Source organism: Artemia franciscana, chromosome 3 (genome assembly GCF_032884065.1).
Source record: "Artemia franciscana chromosome 3, ASM3288406v1, whole genome shotgun sequence".
NCBI classification, from domain to species: Eukaryota; Metazoa; Arthropoda; class Branchiopoda; order Anostraca; family Artemiidae; genus Artemia; species Artemia franciscana.
The window spans coordinates 12466438-12489604 of record NC_088865.1 but is presented as its reverse complement, the minus strand read 5'-3'; the positions used below and the strand labels follow the sequence as shown (position 1 = coordinate 12489604).

Sequence of the window (23167 nt, the reverse complement as noted above, 5' to 3'; positions counted from 1 at the left end):
CCAATACATATGATTTCAAATAGTCAGTCTGAATCCTTGACTTGGAAAAACTTTTATGTTCCCCCCAAGAAAATTTTGTCTATCCCACAGCGTATGAGCTGTAGTTTCGCATCCTTACTTATTGTGAATAATCAGGAGAACCCATGGAAGAGCTCCACTTGACACGTCAGTGGAGCCTATAATTTACTAAATCCAGTTTGACGGTCGAAAAAGTACTTTCTCAACCTGAAAATGAGGCTGTTCAACAGCAATCTCTTCGCCACCACTTTTTATAGCCATGAAGGCTGAAATCTAAACAAGGCACAGGAAAACAGGGTCCTTGCCTTCAAGAATGACTGTCTTTGCAGCATATTCAATATTAACTGGAGAGAGCATGTTTACAAACCAGACAGTTTGCTCTACATCGTGCCAGCTCCCATTAAGATGTAATACGCCAACGAAGAAGGCACGTCCTGAGACATTCATTCGAATGGCAGAAGAATAGATTCCCAAGAGCAGTACTCAAGAGGCAGCCAGAGGGGACCCGATGAAGAGGAAGACCGAAAAACACACTTGGTCGCACCAACGAGGGGGACCTGAAACACCAACCTAACTTCCTACCCAAGGGGGACGCATCTTGACAGCTGCAAATCAGAGGGAAAACTGGCAGCTCTTTCTGATCACGCAATGAATACGACTTCAAATAGAGACGAGAAACTTAGTCAATCTTTAAGAACCAAAAATTACATTACACAAATCACGTCAGTACCAAGCCGCCTGAGGCCAACACAATTATGTAAGCTCCTTCTCCGTCCCAATCAATTAAAAATCTCCTTCTTTACACCCTCCCAGGACGTACCCATTTCCCTTAAATATTTCCTTACGAAATCCTCCCACTCCAAAAAGGGACGACCTGCTTTCTGTTTAGCCCTACACGGTTGGCCAAAAAAGACCATATATTTATTTCCACAAATATCATGCAGCTACGAAGAGGCGGCCCATAGTAGATAAATTATCTAGGGAGAGGTTTTTCAGCCCGCCAAAATTCACCAAAAGAGACCAAGCCCCGAAGAATTACCCGTTAATCAGAATTCCTCACAAATGCTGCGTCAATTTTTTAACAAAAGCACATTTTTCTGCAGATTTTTAGCGGATTTAAGAGAAAAAACAAAAGAAAAAAAAGGTATACGTAGATGAAAAAAACAACTATCTTTCAAAATCTAGGGAGGTGGCTAAAAAAAAATCTTCCCATCTTCTCCTTCAATATTAATCTAATCAAAATCAGTTTAACCAAGCCGAGTTCGAAGGAACATTATACGCTTTAAAAAAAAAGAAGAATTTTACTTATAAAATTGTTCTGACACAAAAAATTTTGGTTCCTTTTCGATGCTTTAAATTCCATACGAAACAATCTATCAGGCTCTGCATAGTTTTTACTGGCTTGAAAATTTACTGGCCGATTCCTCTTTACAGAAGCGAATTATCGTGATAGACTCACACGGAGCTGCCTTCCCTCTTAGTGAGAGACCGTTAAATATAGACTGCGTGAATGCACATATGATCAGACAAAGATAATTTACTTGTATTCTGAAATTAAATCGGGATTGAAGGCTACATTCTATTTTTGGTCAACTATTGCAAAATAGCAACACTTTCGAATTTTGTGCTGGGATAGGATGCAAATTTTGTTCCTCTGATCTTGAAGGTCATGGTGGTTTCAGAAAGATAATGCGTGTAGCCTATCGTCCAATAGGCTTTTCTACTATCATTGAAATGAATTATGAAGTTGAAACTTGAATTTGATTAATTCCTAGCTTTCAATACTCTTAAAACATTGGCGCTAAGTGCATAATGTATTTATCCAAAAATATAAAAACATCCCGTAGAGAAGACCCCTCACAACAATCAAAGAATGTTAGGGGGTGGACCAGAGGAGCTCTGGATTGTGAACACGTTTTGAGTGTGAGAAATGCGTGAAAATATAAAACTAGACAAGAGACAATCAACTAGAATTCAATACGAAAAAGACTAAGAGTAATTCCAATAGACTTAAAGGAAATCATGAAAAAACAATTTAGTTTGACGCTGGCCAGGATAAAATTTCGAACTCAGATAGAAAACATAGTGACCAAGATTAAAACCCCCCTGAGGGTGATCTCAGAGCTTAGAATTTGATTATTACAAAAAAGTGATCAAAAGTTTACTGGAGTTTTTCTTAAGCTTAGAAAAAATTAGATTGGAAAAAATAGTGTTTTTAATAGTTATAAGCTCTGCAAGACAAACCACCCACTTTCTTTGCATTACTTTTGTTTTCATGTGATTTATCACTCAAACAATTCTTGTACAAGCCCATTCTCTATTGAACATAAAGCTTTTTCACTAATATTCTTAGCTGCAGTCCTAACTTTCTTCCCTAAGACAAGACGACAATTTATTCCCTAATTTCCTTCCCTTAGACAAACTTTAATCTTGGTCACTAGTTTTCTATCTGAGTTCGATTCTGTGAGTAAATAGAACTTGGTCTTGCAAAAAAAAAAGCTTGGAAAACATTAAAATGGAAGTTTAAGCGTTCGAATCTGGAGGTAAATGAGTGCTGAAGTTCAATTTAGACCTTTAAATTGAAGAATCAAATAAAAAGTGAACTACAAAAGAGAACTTTAAGAAAAAATTTCACAAGGTCAAACTTTGTCCCCAATTCTTCGAACTTCAGAGGTTACATACTCTTCCTTGACATTATTTGTGCCGATATGACAGATCTTCCCAAATAGGTTCAGTGGTTGTTAGTTTTAATTTGAGATATGGTTTCATGTCCAATATTCTGCTACTTGTATGGTACAGATGCATATCCACTAAACTCTGGTGCAAAAACATACCCCCGAAAAACTCTTCTTGTACACCTGATGGAATGCAAATCACATTTTCGAAACTATATTCTCGCAAACAAAGAACATGTTTAGGAGTAATGGGGTAAATATTGTGCTGGTCTTCTTCCATTCAGTAAAAAGAACATACTATTGGTAAAGTTTCTTTCTCTTACATTGGGTCTTCAAATCGGCAAGGCTTTTTTTCTTCCCCCAAATTTAAAGCTAATAAAACTTGGTAATAGTTTTTGTTAATATAGTGGAAATAGAATTGTTGAACAAAATTTAGCCAAAAAACAATGCTAGCTAACAAATCACAGAAATGTATTATTTTTTTTAGTCAAACGCCAACTTGATTTTAACTCTTATCTAGATGCTCGTATGTTTTATCACTGGATTTTCTTTCAAAAAGCTAAATTACAATTATAAGAAAATGTATTTACCATTTGTATTTACCAAATGTATTTACCAGGCCATGCTGAGTGGCCTGGGGGATCCTCGCCCAGGCCACTCAGCGTGTCCCCAGGTTGCTATAGGGGAACGTCATATAGATATGTACGGTATCACAATAGGAAGCACGTACCAAGGGGAAACCTTGTCCCGGGGGAGGATCCATGATTGAAACTAGGGCAACCTCACCCGGGGCCATAAATAAAGGTGGAGGACGAAGAAGCCCCCTCAAATGTACACTCAACAGGGCCCATCGGCGTGTCCAAACGTCCTATAAGTTACATAACTTCTCCCAGTAATGGATCAAATCGCATGGTGACGCTGAACACCATCGTGGGAAGACCCTCTGTAGGAGGACAACTGCAGCAGGGCGTAAGATCCAGATCTATGGACAACAGACTCTGCAAAGGGCTGCCTCGATCCTTTCGGGGTACCTGCAAGACTGGGGACCTGGCATCCCTCGAGGAAATTATAGCCTAGTAAACGACACAGCATTTACACGGGATTCTGATTAATGGATAATTCTTCTGGGCTTGGTCTATTTCGATGGGCGTTTTCGGGCTGAAAATCATCTTCCTAGCTGCTTTATCTACTATGGGCTTCTTCCTCGTAGTAGCATAATATCTGTAAGCATCAATATATAATGAGTCGGAGGTAATAGACTTGAGACTTTCTGAGCAGGATTTCAACTCTTGTTGACAGAAGAGCATCGCCAAGTGCTGAAAACCATGTTGTGACCAAGATGGGCCCAGATTACACAAAGCCTCCATTCTTCATACTGAAGGCCCCAGGGACTTCTTGCTGTCCGGTTCTAAGCCGGCATAAGTGCTTCGGTGTAGACTTGAGAAGATATGTGACCCCCGTCCTGAACTGGTTTCCAGGATCGTTGCTTTACCTGAGGCCAAAATAATTTTAATGATTTAAAGAACATGAAAATTGGAACTTGGAATGTTACGATGGTTGGAATAATTTTAGAAAAACAATTACGATGGTTGGAATAATTTTAGAAAAACAATTAGTGAAGTTGCTGATGGTGTCTTGGGAAAGAAAGTTAAGACTGTGGCTAGGAATATTAGTGAAAAAGCTTTATGTCTAATAGAGAGGAGAAGGGGCTTGTACAAGAATTATTTTAGTGATAGATCATTTAAAATACAAGGAATGTAAAGAAAGTGGAGAAAAATTAAAATATGAACTAAGGAGGTGTGAAGTGGAGGCCATGGATAAAATTGCCAAGGATCTGGAAAATGCAGCTAGACGACATAATAGTAAAATACTGTACTGGCAGGTTAATAAATTGGACTTTTCCCAGTTAAGTATAGGAACAGGCCACAATTAGTGATAAGGAATGAGTTAAAGAGAGATGGGCAGAACATTTTGAGAATGTGCTAAACCAAGATAGAGTTGCAGGAAAAGATATAGAGGAAAATGAAAAAGTTTGTGACACCTTGAATATGAGGGAAGATTTGTGAGGAAGAATTAGCGACAGTACTAAAAGGATTCAAAAATAATAAGGCTCCAGGTGCTGATAGTGTGGTAAATGAGTTTCTTAAACATGTTGGCTCTGAGGTTAGAAATAAGCTACCGAAGATTATGAATAAAAGGGGAAGTACCTAACAATTTTCGGAAAATCTTAATTAAACCACTGTATAAGAAAGGTGATAACAGTGAGTGTGGTAATTATCGAGGCATTACTCTAATCTCTGAAGGTAGCAAATTACTTAGTAATATGATACTTTTTAGGCCCAGAGATGCTGCAGACAAAGTTTTAAAAGAAGTACAGTGCGGTTGTGGAGAAAGTAGAGGATGTGTCGACCAAATTTTCACTCTTAGGCTAATAGTCAAGAAGTGCCTGAGTTGTCAAACACCTTTGGTTGAAAATGGCACCTTGTTCATAGTTTCGATTCTTGTTGATAGAAGAGCTTGTGTAGCTTGTACGGTACACAAGACAAATACATTAAAGTGACTAGTGCTGTGTACGAGAATAACACTGCTGTGATTAAGGTTGGAAATGGGGTTAGCAGCAGGTTTTGTGGGAGCAGTGAAGATGTTAAAAGTAGAACAGCCAAGGCTCATTGCATTTTTTCACACAGTTAAAAAAAGTTCAGAAGAATAGGAAGATAAGTCAGCAAACCAAGATTAGAATATTAGAAGCTACAGTGATGACAGTGGTCGAATATGCCTCGGAAGCATGGGCGTAGCGAAAAGCGGAACAAAATTTGCAAAATTTGCGAAAAGCGGAACAAAATGTTTTCCAGAGAAATTGCCAACGGATTGTTCGGTATACCCGGCTGAATGACCGTGTTTCAAACAGTAGGCTGCACTAAAAATGTGGTTCAATCCCTCTTCCTAGGGCTACAACGAAAGAAAGTTTGAGATGGCTAGGGCATGTTGTGTGGATGAAGGAGGACAGACTGCCGAAAATTTTTCTTTTTGGCCAACCATCTAGGGCCAAACGGAAAGCAGGTCGTCCTCGTCTTAGGTGGGAGGATGTCGTAAAGAAAAATCTAAAGGAAATGGGAACTTCCTAAGTGGGTGTGAAAAGGGAGGCTTTGAATAGATTCGGATGGAGGAGGAGCGTGTTCAGCTGTATTGGCCTCAGGCGGCTTGGTGCTGTGGTGAGTTGCTAGTAGTAGTAGAGGCAGTAGTATGATGTGTCATGTTTGAAGCCGGTTTATGAATATGTTTCCAGTCTACTGGACTTATTTATAGTTGCCAAATGTTCAGCAATAGGTTTTGGGTATATGTTTCTATATACATACTACTTATTAAAACACACTGCGTTTCAAGGGTTATTCTATTTTGTTAACTTTTTCGCCATTTATAGTTTAACTCTTATTAAAATTTTACTAAGCAAGCAGCGCCATAATTGAAATTTTGTCGTTTTTTTGTCCTGCTAGACTCTAGCGTGACAAAATTTATATTACAGATTACTCTGGTGGCTAAACCAACTTGCAATTGGCTTATTACCTCACATCTTACATGTCTTCAAGCATACTTTTACACTAGATATAACCAATTTCATGGAATCAAAATAAGATAGAAAAAAAACCTCCGGGCGACATGAAAGAAAAGAGGTTTTCTGAGTAAGGTTTGAAGAAGGAGAAAAAGAGGGGCTACTTCCCAATAATTCCGTGGTAAAGCAGCGTATGTCAGAAAAGAAATCCAAAAGCTTTTTCATGATATACTATATAGTATTTACAGCATACGATACTTTTATATCATATATATATATATATATATATATATATATATATATATATATATATATATATATATATATATATACATATATATATATATATATATTATATATTGTATAATATATATATATATATATATTGTGTTATATATGTATATTATAGTATAATGTACTTTGCAATATTCTATAGCCCGTACAATAATATACTATATTATAATGCAGTATAGTATCTTAGCTTTTTTGAAACTGATTGGTTTTCCTGTATTTTTGTTTTAAGCCAGGAAAAAGAACATAACTTTTTAAAGTCACAAGATTTTTTTAGTAGTTTTTCTGTATTCAAATTTTTAGAGAGGTTGTATAAAGGTTGTTCAAAGGTTGTATAAAGGAGTAAATGGGATGCTTCTAACCATATTTTTGCATTGTATAGTTAACTTTGTTTAGCCTTAGAAAATAAATTTTTCTTTAGGAAATAATTTCAATTAAGAACTTCTTAATTCCTCAACGCCAAAGGAGTGACCACAGCTACATCTATAAATCCCTGATACACTCCTCCCAAAGCCCGGTGATGCAGAGACGTAATGAGGAGAAACAACTTACCTTGAGAGTTTTCTTACAAACTGGGCATTCAAACACAACAGCTCCTGCATGGACTTTTTCATGGGCCAAAAGTTTACGCTTTGACGTAAACGACTTGGGACATAACGAGCAAGAATATACTTTGCTATGAACACTGGTATGAACTCTAAAAGGAAAAAATTAAGTTAAAAAAAACAAACTAGAACGTAATCTCTTTTCCTTGGAAGAAAGTGAAAATCAGCGTAAAATGTTATTATGCACAAAGGACAGTGAAAATGAAATCTGAAATTGGTTAAGCGAAAACTCATTTAATAATTCACTAGAATATCAAGGACAATGAAAATAAAATCTGACTATTTGAATTGGTCAAATATAAAATTATACAATCATATTCATCTAAAAATATGAGAAAAATCAGAAATTTAAATCTAAATGAAAAAGAAGGTAACCTCTTTTTCCTTGTAAAAAAGTGAAAATCAGCGTTATTATGCACAAAGGACAGTGAATCTGAAATCTGAATGTTTTAATTGGTCAAGCGAAAACCTATTTAATAATTAACTAAAATACCAAGGACAATGAAAATAAAATCTGACTATTTGAATTGGTCAAATATAAAATTATACAATCATATTCATCTAAAAATATAAGAAAAATCAGAAATTTAAATCTAAATGAAAAAGAAGGTAACCTCTTTTTCCTTGTAAAAAAGTGAAAATCAGCGTTATTATGCACAAAGGACAGTGAATCTGAAATCTGAATGTTTTAATTGGTCAAGCGAAAACCTATTTAATAATTAACTAAAATACCAAGGACAATGAAAATAAAATCTGACTATTTGAATTGGTCAAATATAAAATTATACAATCATATTCATCTAAAAATATGAGAAAAATCAGAAATTTAAATCTAAATGAAAAAGAAGGTAACCTCTTTTTCCTTGTAAAAAAGTGAAAATCAGCGTTATTATGCACAAAGGACAGTGAATCTGAAATCTGAATGTTTTAATTGGTCAAGCGAAAACCTATTTAATAATTAACTAAAATACCAAGGACAATGAAAATAAAATCTGACTATTTGAATTGGTCAAATATAAAATTATACAATCATATTCATCTAAAAATATGAGAAAAATCAGAAATTTAAATCTAAATGAAAAAGAAGGTAACCTCTTTTTCCTTGTAAAAAAGTGAAAATCAGCGTTATTATGCACAAAGGACAGTGAATCTGAAATCTGAATGTTTTAATTGGTCAAGCGAAAACCTATTTAATAATTAACTAAAATACCAAGGACAATGAAAATAAAATCTGACTATTTGAATTGGTCAAATATAAAATTATACAATCATATTCATCTAAAAATATGAGAAAAATCAGAAATTTAAATCTAAATGAAAAAGAAGGTAACCTCTTTTTCCTTGTAAAAAAGTGAAAATCAGCGTTATTATGCACAAAGGACAGTGAATCTGAAATCTGAATGTTTTAATTGGTCAAGCGAAAACCTATTTAATAATTAACTAAAATACCAAGGACAATGAAAATAAAATCTGACTATTTGAATTGGTCAAATATAAAATTATACAATCATATTCATCTAAAAATATGAGAAAAATCAGAAATTTAAATCTAAATGAAAAAGAAGGTAACCTCTTTTTCCTTGTAAAAAAGTGAAAATCAGCGTTATTATGCACAAAGGACAGTGAATCTGAAATCTGAATGTTTTAATTGGTCAAGCGAAAACCTATTTAATAATTAACTAGAATACCAAGGACAATGAAAATAAAATCTGACTAATTGAATTGGTCAAATTTAAAATTATACAATCATATTCATCTAAAAATATGAGGAAAGATCAGAAAATTAATTCTAAATGAAAAAGACCTCCATATGCTATCCACAAGTTTTCGCACGCTGTATAACAATGTACTAATATTTTGATATTATAATTCTCTAAATTTTTATTCAATTTGCTTTGATTACCCATGTTTTCTCTTTTCTTTTTTTCTCTCTTCTACATTTACAATTTTTTGTTGTTATGGTCCTCAACAAGTTCGCTTTATTATTATCGGTGTTGTGTTTTTTTTTTTTTTTTATTTGAATAAATTGAAATGGATTGAATTATACATTTATGCAGTTTTGGTAGTAGCGGGTGCCAAATTTAAATAAAGAAACTTGGGTGAACGATCCACAAAAATTAAATAAAAACACATGGCTGCAAGGTATGTTCGTCTATGGGATGATGAACACTGTATATGTGTTCGAAATATCCAGTTAAATAATTTTATATTTCACTGTCAATAAAAAGGTATCATCCCTATTTTGAACTGTTTTACTTTCATTTCTGGTTTCCACCTCCAGCTCCCCCCAATGTCAACAGATCTGGTCGGGATTTGAAACAAGAGCTCTGAGACATGAATTCCTTCTAAATATCAAATTTCATTAAGATCCGGTCATCCGTTCTTAAGTTAAAAATACCTCAATTTTTCTAACTTTTCCAAATTAACAATCCTCAGCTCCCTCAAAGAGAACGGATCCGTACCAATTATGTCAATCTCGTATCTATAACTTGTGCTTATTCTTCCCATCAAGTTTCATCCCGATATCTCCACTCTAAGCGTTTTCCAAGATTTCCGGTTTTCAAGATTTCTGTTCCCTCCTCCAACCCTCTATGTCCCCAGATCCAATTCCAATTGAAAATGAAGCATCTGAGACATAAGATCCTTCTATATGTCAAGTTTCATTGAGATTCTATCACCCATTCGTAAGATACCTCGATTTCACATTTTCCAAGAATTCCGGCTTCCCCCTCCAACTCCCTTCAATGTCGCTGGATCTGATCGGGATTTAAAATTAGAGTTTTAAAGCACAAGATCCTTCTAGATATCAAATTTCATTAAGATCTAATCACCCGTTCGTAAGTTACAAATACCTCATTTTTTCTAATTTTTCCGAGTTCCTAACCAACCACCCACCCCCCCAACTCCACCAAAGAGAGCGGATCCGGTTCGGTTATGTCAGTCATTTATCTTGGACTTGTGCTTATTCTTTTCACCAAGTTTCATCCGGATCTCTCCACGTTAAGCGTTTTCCAACATTTTCGGTCCCCCCCCCCCTAATGACACTGGACCCAGTTGGGATAAAAAATAAGAGATCTGATTTTCGAGGTCCTTTAAATATGAAATTTCGTTAAGATACGATCACTCTTTCGCAAGTTAAAAATACCTATTTTTTTCTAATTTTTTAGAATTAACCTCCCTCCCCCCAACTCCCCCAAAGAGAGCAGATCCGTTCCAGTTATGTCAATCCCGTATCTAGGACTTGTGCTTATTTTTCCCACCAAGTTTCATCGCGATCCCTCCACTCTAAGCATTTTCTAAGAGTTTAGGTTTCGCCCCCCCAACATCCCCTTCACCCGATAAGGTTAAAATTTAATATAAGAGCTCTGAGACATGATATCCTTCCATTTATCAAATTTCTCACCAAGTTCTTATTTTTCTCACCAAGTTTCATCCCCAACCCTCCACTCTAAGCGTTTTCCAAGATTTTAGGTTCCCCCCTCAATTCCCCCCAATGTCACCGGATCTAAGCGGATTTAAAATAAGAGCTCTGAGACACGGTATCCTTCAAAACTTCAAATTTCATTAAGATCCGATCACTCCTTCGTAAGTTAAAAATACCTCATTTTTCTAATTTGTTCAGAATCAACCCCTCCCCCCCCGACTCCTCCAAACAGAGTGGATCCGTTCTGCTTATGCCAATCACATATCTAGGCCTTGTGCTTATTTTTCCCACCAAGTTTCATCCTGATCCCTCCACTCTAAGCGTTTTCCAAGATTTTAGGTCCCCCCCCCCATCCGATTCCCCCCAATGTCACCGGATCTTATCGGGATTTCAAATAAGAGCTCTGAGACACGATATCCTTCCAAACATCAAATTTCATTAAGATCCCATCACCTGTTCGTAAGTTAAAAATACTTCATTTTTTCTATTTTTTCTGAATTAACCGCCCCAACCCCCACTCCACCCCAGATGGTCAAATTGGGAAAACGACTATTTCTAGTTTAATCTGGTCCAGTCCCTGATACACTTGCCAAGTTTCATCGTCCTAGCTTGCCTGGAAGTGCCTGAAGTAGCAAAACCGGGACAGACAGACAGACAGACCGAACGAATTTGCGATCGCTATATGTCACTTGGTTAATACCAAGTGCCATAAAAAGCGTCTAAAATTAAAATAGAACAATAAATGAAGAGATGTAGAGACCTAAAGCTTTTTGGGCTTTTTTTGGAATTTCAGTATGCTAAGGAATGTACATACCTTAAGGCATATTCAGTAGGGAAATACTTTTTGCAAATTTGACACTGGAAACCTTTCTTCTGATGCATTCCATTTTGGTTTGGGACTTCATTTTCTTCAACAGCATATGTAGACGTTTTGTCATCATTATCAATAGCTAGGAAAAAAGTTGATATAAAAGAAACATTAAATTATAGTTAAATAGAAAAAAAACGGAATAAAAAAAACAACAAAAAAAAAAGGCATATACTGTCGCAAGCATCAAAAACAAATATCGCAAGCCAAAAAATAAATATCATGTCTTTTTTAAATTATTTATGTCAAAGCAGAAATATTGTTGATATTACACGAATACATTAAAGATAGGAGTCTTTATGTGCGTATATGTCAGAAAAAGAAAACTAGACTAGATTCCACGAATCACTAGACGAAAAAATTATCTGGAAAATTATTAAGTTAAAATTTAAGCAAAGATATGAGGAACGTGAGGCCTCTTCTAAAAATTCCAGAAAAGATAAAAAGCTGAACTGAAACTATAGTGAGTTCGAAGCTAGAAGTTCGGCTTCGTGTACCAACGAAAGAAGATATTTTGACAAAAAAAAAACTATTTGACACTTTTCTGCCAAAGAAAGGCTGCTTTTCTGGTGATATTCTCCCTCTATCAGAGTGGGTGAAGCGGCAGGGAACGCAAACTAAGACGTGGATGAAAATTGTTAATAGAGACTTCAAGACAATTGGAGTCTTCGCAAGTACAGCACAGGATGGCGAGAAATAGTCAATCCACTAACCCAGGACCGCACTAAGTGGAATTCTACAACTTGCTCCCTTCTTGTACAAGGAAGAGATACTGCCTAGCTTGTTTCCTGACTTAACAACTAATAAATAAATAGAAATATAATGTAGTTGTAATTAACGTTTGGTTCTCTTAATCTTAAGGGAATTCCGTAGAAATTCCCCCACCCCCCGCCAAAACTCAAGATGTTCACGTTTTTTTTGTAATTCCTTTATTTTTTCAAATGTTTCACCGATTTTGCTATTTAATAGCACTCTATGGCAGAAACTTTTTTCTTTTGACAATTTCGTATTAAAATCTGCTTACACACAGTTCATGTGACCAAAACATGCGGCGAGTACGATAATAAGTGGGGGAGGGGATTGCCCGAAAGGAAGAAAAATAAATTAAGATGCATTAAAGGTAAGAGTTAATCTGCTTCAGTAACTAAGGAAAAAATATCAGACTGCATTTATACATCAACTAACTTCCTGTTTAATCGGTCTTTGATCAGCTTGGTCGAACAGATGGTGAGCCAACTATAATTGGTAAGTTAAATGGCAAGTTAGTTGTGTTTTGAGCAGTTTCACTTCCTACCCGTTTTATTATATGTTCAACATCAAAGACCATATAGTGTCGATAGTACAATGAAAGTACTGAGGGATGTGAAATTTTTTATTGCATTATTCTGGAAAATAAATAGTCGTATTCATTTTATTATTCTTAGATATTTAAAATGAATTTTGGTTACAATCTTTAGGGTACTTGTTAATTAAGCGAAATACACTCAAGAATTACGTTCAGGTTAGCTCTCAGAAAACTGGTTTCATAGCAACAAAGACAAGAGACAGGTTACAGAGTGCATTTGAATTGTATAATTTGGGCTATTCATTTGCACATTAGGGGCGGGGGGGGGGGGGGGGTAGGTTAGTTTATGTTAGGTTAAAGGAGCTGTCCAAATAATTCCCCTCCCCCTAATGTGCAAATATATCACCCAAGTTATATTATTATATAAACTAAAGATTATATGAATATTATGGTTCGTTAAGATTAACCTGACTTCACTTCTTGGGTATGTTTCATTTAGTTAACAAGTACCGTCTTTAGTTCCCGTCGATCGTCGAAAATTACAACAGTCACAACTGTCTACCAATATCTTCCTTACCGGTAATTAGGTTTGCTTCAGTAGGAGAATTAATGTGATCACGTTTATGAATCTTCAGATGACGTTTCAAGTTCGAGGTGAGAAAACTCTTTCCACATATCTCACAAATATAATTAATAGAATCATTTTTATGAATCTTCAGATGGCGTTTCAAGCTCGAAGAGGTGAAAAAACTCTTTCCACATATCTCACAAATATACCACTTATCATGGCGATGAAATCTACAAAGAACGACTGATTATTGATAAAACTAGCTAATTGTGTATATAGATGAAGCATAATACATTTTATACTACTAGCATAAGAGTTCGGCCAACTGAAAAGCAGTTCATCTCAAAAAGAGGTGGAAGGATGTCGTAAGAAAAGATTAAAGGAAATGGGAGCTTCTTGGGAGGCTGTAAAGAGGGAGGCTTTGGATAGATTGGAATGGAGGAGGAGAGTATGTAACTGCATTGGCCTTAGACAGCTTGGTGCTGCAGTGGGTTGTTAGTAGTAGTAGTTAGTTAGGATCGTTGAGATTATATACATGTACAGACACTTATTTAATAATAAAGCAATTTTACTCTAAAATTACACTTGATAAAATTATTTATTCCATTATTTTATTAATTCCATGAAATGAAAAATAAGCAGACAGTAAACAAAAAAAAAAAACAACTAAGAATAACAACAGGTAAATATTATATATTTATTTATTATATATATTTTAACATTATCTCTTAACTATCTATTTATTTATATCAGACTGCAAGTTACAATGCAGAATTTAGTTCTTTTTGACGAGGTAACTTTAGTTTCCACTGTAAATGGTTTATCACAATCTTTCAGGATCTCGCTTTAAACAGAGATACTAGGAATATTCTTATAGACCCAATATATGACCTAATACTAAGAGAATACAAATAACGTTACTTTTCACTTTAAAACAAGATCAATAGAACATATTAGCACAGATTAGGTCACTAGACCGGCTGCATTAATCGCAGGGGAAAGGATTATAGCCCAATCAATTTTTGAAGAGTCTTTCCGCTGTTTTAGCTTGGTTTTGTTTCAGTCATTTTTCTGTATCTTTCGAGTTTACAACTCATTTCTTCACAAAATGAGATCCGAAATTCGAGGTTTCTTAAATCTGAATCAGCAGAAGATCAGAAGAACTCTCAAATTAAGTAAGATTCGATGTTCAAGAAAGATATTTAAAAATCCAAATACAAAATCTGCAGGGAATTTAACGCATTTCTTGCCAAATTTTACCTACCTTTAGAATGTTTTTTTATTGTTCTTATGCCATCAGTCCATCCGTTTTTGATTTCCTCAGTACAGAATAAGAAGAGATTTACCTTTGTGACGCTAGATGGAAATTAAACATTTAACTGTGGAAACAGAAATTGAAAACAAGATATTTAACTAGAATCATAATAAAACAGTTATTCCCAACCCCTAACCCCACCCTGTTTTACTGATTCCTTATTAAATTGTCTCTGCCTATTGGTGGCGCTTGCATCTTCTTTGGATGTAATTCGTTTTCGTATGTATATCGTTTCTTGCTCCGATGGCCTTCCATTGCTTGATCAATGGCCTTCCATGGGAAAAAGGTGTTAGTTTCGTTTTATATTAAAATTTTTTCCTTCCCTTTTCTTTAGCATAGAGGACTCCCTTAAAGAAATATCTACTTCGTCTTTTCAGTGTTTCTTTTCCATTGATTGAAAATCACCCCTGTTTGTGTTTCTCAGTTATCTTTACATATATATATATATATATATATATATATATATATATATATATATATATATATATATATATATATATATATATATATATATATAAATATATATGTATATATATATATATATATATATATATATATATATATATATATATATATATATATATATATATATTCATATTCTCTTCTTTTTTTTGGCGGACAGAAGCGATTTGTAGACTATCGCGTATAAATTTAAATGTTATCCATGATGTGTTTACATCCCTGAAGCGTTAAGTGAAGGCTGGGGTTCCTCAAGGTAGTTTCCAGTGTTTCAATCTTTTCCTTGATACACTTAGAGCATGGGGAGATAATTTAGTAAATCCATCTCATAACTGGAAAGACAACAGCTCGTGCAGCCACTTGAAACTAACAGAGCAGTTTAAGGCTTCCCATTCTGTTTAATAGATCATCTGAAAATCGAATTTTATATTGCAAACACGTGCAGAGACTTCTTAATTACGAATTCATTTTAATAAAGGGAAAAAGAAAATAACTTCAAAACAAAAAGGTATATTTCACACTTTTGTCAATTATTATTTAAAAAGTAATAAGACTGCTCGACAGGATCTTTATGCGATAGTCATATTTCTAGACACATTTTTACTTGATAGGAGGCAGCTATGCAAATAGGAATCCATTTTGAAAAGGGCACTACAGAACAAAGGGGACACAATGGAAAAAAAATTGGAGAAATACATAGACGGCTAGCTAAAGGTCAGACAACGGGCGTAAACAACAAAAAAACGTAGCATACACTCTTTAATCAGTGGCGTCAATTCACAAAATTCAAGGGAGGAAAAATGCATTTTTTTTATAAATCTAGGAGGGAATTTGTAATTTGTTCATTTCTATTTGTCAATGAAGATACCCAAAACGCTTGTTTAAAATCTGGGGAGAGGGAAAATATGAATATAGGGAGTGAGTATATGAGCCCCCCATACTACCTTTAGTGATGTCTTGAGAAGTAACTATAAATTCAATTCCCCCAAACACAAAATTTTTAGTCTCCCTTTACCCAACCCTAAGAAAAAATGAGCCCTGAAAGTTTCAACTCAGCCCCTCAGACTTGAGACGAGAAAGAGTAAAATTGCCAGAATATAAACTTCTTTAACATTAAAAGAAACCTGGCTGCATATAAACTGTATAATCAAAAATCCTTGCTTGCCTTTAGGCATAAAAAGGAAAAATAGGATATACTCTGATGGCCATCAGAAACATACTGTTTCTTCTTTTTAGGTTGTTGTATCTTCAGATCGAAGATTCTATCCAAAGTACAACATCAACATCAAGTACAACATCCGACTGGGAATTATCGACACTAACAATAAAACAAGCATGACATGATGAAAAGATTATAGAAAATGTGTTTTTCTGTCTAAGAATTTTTGGGAGAGGGACATCCGATTACCTGTACCCTGCACGGGGATCTAAAATAAGACAATGTCTTTAAAAGGTGGAAAACATTTTAGCAGCATTCTGTATCTTTTTTTCTTTTCCCTTTTTGTATTTAAATCCCCCCCCCCCCAAAAAAAAAAGGTTACAACGAAAAGGTCACAAACATCATTTTCATGTTCCTATAAAATTAATATGTGAGATACCCACTACGACAATATTGATAGTCAAAGCAACTTCTGGAGCATCCTGTATTTAAATTAAATAAAAAAAACAAGTTTTTTGAAATGAAAGTAAGGAGCGACATCAAAACTTAAAACGAACAGAAATTACTCCGTATATGAAAGGGGCTTTTCCTCCTCGACGCGCCGATCTTTACACTAAAGTTTTTTTATTGTTTTAAAAAGTAAAGTTGCGAGAAAGAATCAAACTTTAGCGCAAGGAGTGGAGTGTCGAGGAGGAAAAGCCCCTTTCATATACGGAGTAATTTCTGTTCGTTTTAAGTTTTAAAGTCGCTCCTTACTTTCATTTCAAAAAACTCGGGTTTTTTTATTGAATTTCTGAAAGTTTTTGAATTAATGCATGTCTGATTTTGGCTCTCCGTACATAAATCATTAAAATGAAATTTGCATATTAATTCTTTTTTTGGCTAGATGGCTTTCTCTTAGTTTTGATCAGACCATTTTGAGGAATAAGGGGTGGCGAAGGAAGCCTAGTTGCCCTCCAATTTTTCGGTTACTTAAAAAGGCAACTATATCTTCTAATTTTTAACGAACGTTTTTATTGGTAAAAAATATACGTAACTTAAGAATTAACTTACGTAACAAACTTTTATATTCTTATATTTTTGATAATATATATGAGGGGGTTTGTCCCCTCGTTAATACCTCGCTCTTCACACTAAATCAAGTTTTGTCCCAATTCTTTAAGAATGACCCCTGAATCAGAAAGGCCGTAGAATAAATAGTTGAAATTACTAAAAATAATTTAGCATAAAGAGCGAAGTATTTATCTCCTCCTAAATACCTCGCTCTTTATGCTAAAGTATTTTTAGAACCCGTCATATGCGTAATAATCTCTGTTCGTTTTAAGTTTTAATGCTTCTCCTTACTTTCAATTGAAAAAACTTTTTCATGTTTATATTTTCATTGTTTTTTTTTTAAATAGTAATGCTAGAAAATCCTGCGCCCTTTTCATTGAATTTCTCTTCCCCCATGAAATATTCCTCCAAGGAAAGATCCTCCCATATAGCCCCCTCCCCTGAACCCCACACCCAAACCAAAAAAGTCCCCCTGAAAACGTCGGTACACTTCCCAATAACCATTACTGTATGTAAACATTGGTCAGGGTTTGTAACTTGCAGCACCTCCCCCAGGGACTGTGGGGGGTAATGCATCCCCAAAGACATAGTTGTTATGGTTTTCGACTATGCGGAACAAAATGGCTATCTCAAAATTTTGATCCGTTGACTTTGGGAAAAAAATGAGCGTGGGAGGGGCCTAGATGCCCTCCAATTTTTTTGGGTCACTTAAAAAGGGCACTAGAACTTTTCATTTCCGTTGGAATGAGCCCTCTTGCAACACTTTAGGACCACTTGGTCGATACGATGACCCTGAAAAAAAAAACAAAAAAAAAACAAACAAACAAACAAATAAACACGCACCCGTGATTTGTCTTCTGGCAAAAAATATGAAATCCCACATTTTTGTAGATTGGACCTTGAAATTTTTTCTATAGGGTTCTTTGATACGCTGAATGCGATGGTGTGATTTTTGTTAAGGTTAGGTTAGGTTCCTATGACTTTTAGGGGGTGTTTCCCCCTATTTTCCGAAATAAGGCAAATTTTCTCAGGCTCGTAACTTTTGATGACAAAGACTAAATTTGATGAAACCTATATATTTAAAATCAACATAAAAATCCGATTATTTTGATGTATCTTTTAGTATTGTAATTCCGTTTTTTAGAGTTTCGTTTACTATTGAGCCGGGTCGCTCCTTACTACAGTTCGTTACCACGAACTGTTTGATAATGGGAGCATAACTGTGAACCATATCCTACTGACTACATTTTTTTTCATCCATGATCTCGGGAGTAAAATTACTTAGTATACATCATAATTAAACATATGAATGAAGACAACTTGTCTAATAATAGGAAATATTGTGACAGTTCGGCCATTTTTTAAACACAAGTCTAGCATATACTAAAAGTACTACTGCCAATAACTCACTGAAGTATTAAGTCGCCAGAGACTAATGTAGCTATTTCAAAATTGTCTTTACTACCCCACAAGAAGCTGTAATTTCCTTTAAATCCTTTCTTACGACCTCTTCCCACCTCGTTTGGAGACGACCAGCTTTTTGCTTAGCCTGTCATCTATAATTCTTCATCCATAAAAGGAGTCCTAGCCTTTTCAGAATTTCTCTCATTATAGCCCTAGAATCTGAAATAGAATCAAATTTGTTGTAAAACGTACTCTTTGAGATACAGTCAGTCAAGCGAGATTTAATCTAGCATTGCAGTCCGATTATGTTCCACTACAAGCATGTACACACGAAGAAGGAAGGAAACAGGACGAAATCTCAAGGAATTTACTGTGTTTCATTAACTACTAGTATTTCCCATATAACTTGTCCACATTTCGTGGTTTCAAATTCCGACCAATCCTTCCCAACAAAAAACAAAACCCGGCCTATGCCCATGTTCCCCTATAACAGATTTCAAGCAAATTTGTAGTAAATCAATTACCTAAAATGAACATTGAGTTGTGAAGATGACCGAAAAGTCTTGCCACAAAATTCACATGTGAAGGGCCGATCATTTGTGTGCAATCTCTCATGATCTTGTAGGTGACTTCGTCGTACGAAGTTCTTACCACAGTACGTACAAGTATGCACTTTCTCCATCGTATGGGTATTTATATGCTCCTGTAAAATCGAAAAATTATTAACAAAAAAATCAAACTTCACACAAGGCTGCACAGGTGACAGAGGCTCGTAGTTGGGGGCACAAGATACGAAGAGAATACATTTTTCGACAATTATTTCACTATTTTATCTCGATCAAACATAAGAAAACAAGGTGAACCTTAGGAAACTTAGCTCATTTTCATATTAATATCCATTTTACACCATTAAAATATTCCAGAGAAAATAAAGGGAGACTTTACTCCTCTTTTTTCTGAATCTCGTCCCCTTCATTCTTTTTTACACCATCCATTGTCTAAAGTTGATTTTAGAAAATTCTGAACATGCCATTTTTGTATTATATATTCTACTTATTTCTTCTAATTTTTAATGATCACTTTATGTACGAGGCATTTCATTTATAATTAGCTTTTGAGGTATGCTTTTGCTGTTTCTATTTTAATTTGTTTGTCTTTGTGTATTTGACAAAAAAGGGAATTCGGCTCTATTAGAGCTTGTGACTTTAAAATAAACTTATTAGAGTCTTTCTTAAAATAAAAATTAACCCATCCTACGCCGTTAATTTTATATTTTTTAGGAATCAAGTGGATTCTTAAAAAAAGAATCCACCTGAGGAAAGAAAAAAGTGGATCTCCTCAAAAAAGGAGGCCAGATTTACAAAAACCGAAAAATTTTAAATGGATTTTGAAAATGTTAAAAATTTAAATGAAACCAGAATTTATTTTTTAGGTACCGAAAAATAAAGTCAATCTTTGAGAAAATTTCAATCGTTTCCAAATTAATCCCTATGACATATTTCATTCTTAATTAGTTTTTGAGGTATATTTATTTTTTCTGAGCTTTTTTAAGAACTTAAAATAAGAAATGAATTTGGCTCTATAAGAGCCTTTGATAGTTAATTTTTTAATAAATTTAATTCACTTTATTTTTGTCCTATGTGTGGAGGTTTGAATGAAAGTGTATATCACTTGATGTGTAAATGTGAAAAACTAACTGATTAGAGAATTAAAGTGTTTGGTAGGGTGGTTTTTGATTTTGGGTGGTTGTTGAGAGTGTGTGTGAATGAATCTTTTAACGGGTGCCTGGCACGATTCCTCTGGCAAACAGTTACCAGTCTTAATGTAGCTTCATATACTTGTACTTGTACTTCATACTTGTAACGGACCAACAGGTCCGTTAATTATGGGGGAGTGGGACGCCCCCCCCCATGTTATTGGGCACTCGGTAAAAAAAATTAGGTGTTAACTTTTTTGTTCGGTTAAATAAAGACCACGAAAACATTGACATGTCATCTTCAGAAATCTTGAACACAGTCGGTAAATACAACAGTTTTACCAACTCCTGCATTGATTTTTCATTTGGTGCCACAATTTTCCATTTAGTTAAATAAAGACCAACAAAATAGTGACACACCATTTACCAAAATCTCAATCTTGGTTGGTAGATGCAGTGGGTTTATCAAATCGTTCAGTGATTTCATGTATCATAATTGAAACGGAAATTGTGCTAATTATTGAAAAAAAAAATAGTCGGTAAAAATGACCACCCAGTTAATAAAATCCCTTCCTCCCCTCCCCCAACATCTTGGCTAGTAAAGCCCCTGAGTAACAATTTAAACAAATAAAAAGCATATGCAAAATTGGAGACACTATTCACGACCCCTGATTTCAAAACATAACTTATGCTGTTTAATTTCATTGTTAATGAGTTGTTTTCTTCTTCTGCTTTTTCATCCTTCTTTTTTATGAATTCTATTCTTTTCCCTACTTTTTTCATTTTCTTTTTTATTTCTTTTTGGTGCTTCAATCCAAATTATTTCATGCTTACTTCTGGCCAGAATTAAGAAACTAAATACAGATTAGAATCTGTAGTCACACACATATATAGGAATTACAAGAAAATGAAAAAAAGTAGACAACTAGCTAACTGTATAAAAAATAAAGGAACTACAGAAAAATAACAGCTAGCCTAAAATTTTGGAAAAAAGGGACAGTGTTCCCCTCGCAGAAAAACTTTTAAAGTAGCCTGCAAACAAGTGCAAACTTCGTGAAATCACAATTTTCTATTTAGGGTAATTAATTTATAGATTCGAAGAAAAAAAAGAAATTGTTTTATTTGATTTGAACTTGATTATATCTAATTTTATTTAATCAGTTTGATTTATTAATTAGTGTGATTTTATTTAATTTTGAATCCGATTTATATGATAAACAATAAAATAAAAATAATGAAAACGTACGTTTAAGTGTCCCTTAGTTTTGAAGGTTTTACCACAGAAACTGCAACTAAAGACCTTGTTTTCCCATTCGCCATCTTCTCGGAAGGCACTGACATGTGATTCTTTTCGAGAATCAGATACAATTTCTGATGTTCGAATGACCTTACTATCCAGTTCATAGTTGCCACCTGATTCATCAGCCTTTTCTTTAATAACTGGAAGATTGTATCAATAAATCAAAAACTATTATTATATACCAAAAATAAGAGACTCTGAACTATAAATTCAGGAAAGAGAAGCTGGAGCTCTTACGAAAGATTAAGTAGCTTGGAGGGGCTTTAAAAAGAAAACTAAATCATACTCAAGTGGGGCTTGTCAGGTTATTTTTACAAAATAATAAAATGGAACGATATTAAACTTCATAGTTCAAACTATCTGTGTAAATGTTGATCAAGACAGTAAACGAAGTAATGCAAAGAAAGTATTAAGGGGCGAAAGCTGTCCAAGACGCTTGGCTGTCTCTTCAATGTTAAAAAGATTTTTGTTTATTTGCAACAACAGTTTTATTAGAGTACTAAAATTGTGGGTCACCTCATTCTGGAGACTGATGGATATCGTTTAGAAATATTGTTTTTTTTTTCTTATGCTCTGTCTATTCTATAAATGATCTTTTATGTAAAAATTCTCTTGGCTTTGCTCAAGAAAACTATATTTACAAGTTTAATTAAATTGATACGAGCTTGTGCACATTTTCCAAGTCCATTCGATTGGAAAAGGGCTCATTCGATTGGAAATTGAAAGGACTAGTGGCATTTTCAATAGTCGAAAGTCATTGGAGGGCAAATAGCCACCCTTCCACGCCCACCATCTCCCCAAACACACTTAATCATATTTGAACATATTTTTCACATATTTCAACATATTTGAAAGGTCCGGAAATTATGCCTTTGAGAATGACACCCCCCCGCCCTCAGGGCAAGGGCAGTACGTCTCACTCTGGGGGCATATAATGTTTATATAGAAAGGGTGATCGTAAAAATTTCGGATGGGACTTATTGGATTGCTAATTAGAATTTCTAGTGCCATTCTTAAGATTCAAAATGATCGGAGGGTGGACCCCCCCCCCAAACCTCGTATTTTCCCGAAGTACATCTGATAGAAATCTTGAGGTGGTGATTTTCTGTCGTAGAAACTTTGAAAAGGGGTCATTCAATTAGAAAATTGAAAGGGCTAGTGCCCTTTTTATTAGTCGCAAGCGATTGGAAGGCAGAAAGCCTCCCTCCCAACGTCCAGCAATTCCCAAAACACATCTAATAACCATTTTGTTCAAAGCAGTTGAAAGGTCTGGGAATTATGTCTTTGAGGATGACAATACCCCCACAGCCCTCAGCTCAAGAGTTGTACGTTATGCCCCAAGGATTTATAAGGGTTATATGGAAAGCGTGGTCATAAAAACTCTGGAGGGAGCTCATTTGATTGGAAATCAGGTGTTCTAGTGCCTTTTTTATGAGCCAAAGTGATCAGAGGGCAGCCATCCACTATGTATTTTTCGCAAGTATCCGATAGAAATTT

The 23167-nt window shown here is 34.8% G+C and overlaps 1 protein-coding gene across 1 annotated transcript in view; it reads right to left on the bottom strand.

Moving 5' to 3' along the window:
* LOC136025463 (uncharacterized) overlaps positions 1–23167 on the bottom strand; it is a 190634-nt gene that overhangs the window by 27367 nt on the left and 140100 nt on the right. The window contains exons 21-25 of the mRNA XM_065701494.1: positions 21617–21810; positions 19199–19377; positions 13294–13514; positions 11378–11513; positions 7087–7231 (exon numbers count right to left, since the gene is read on the bottom strand). Coding sequence (XP_065557566.1) covers positions 7087–7231; positions 11378–11513; positions 13294–13514; positions 19199–19377; positions 21617–21810 — 875 coding nt within the window. The remainder of the gene's footprint in view (positions 1–7086; positions 7232–11377; positions 11514–13293; positions 13515–19198; positions 19378–21616; positions 21811–23167) is intronic.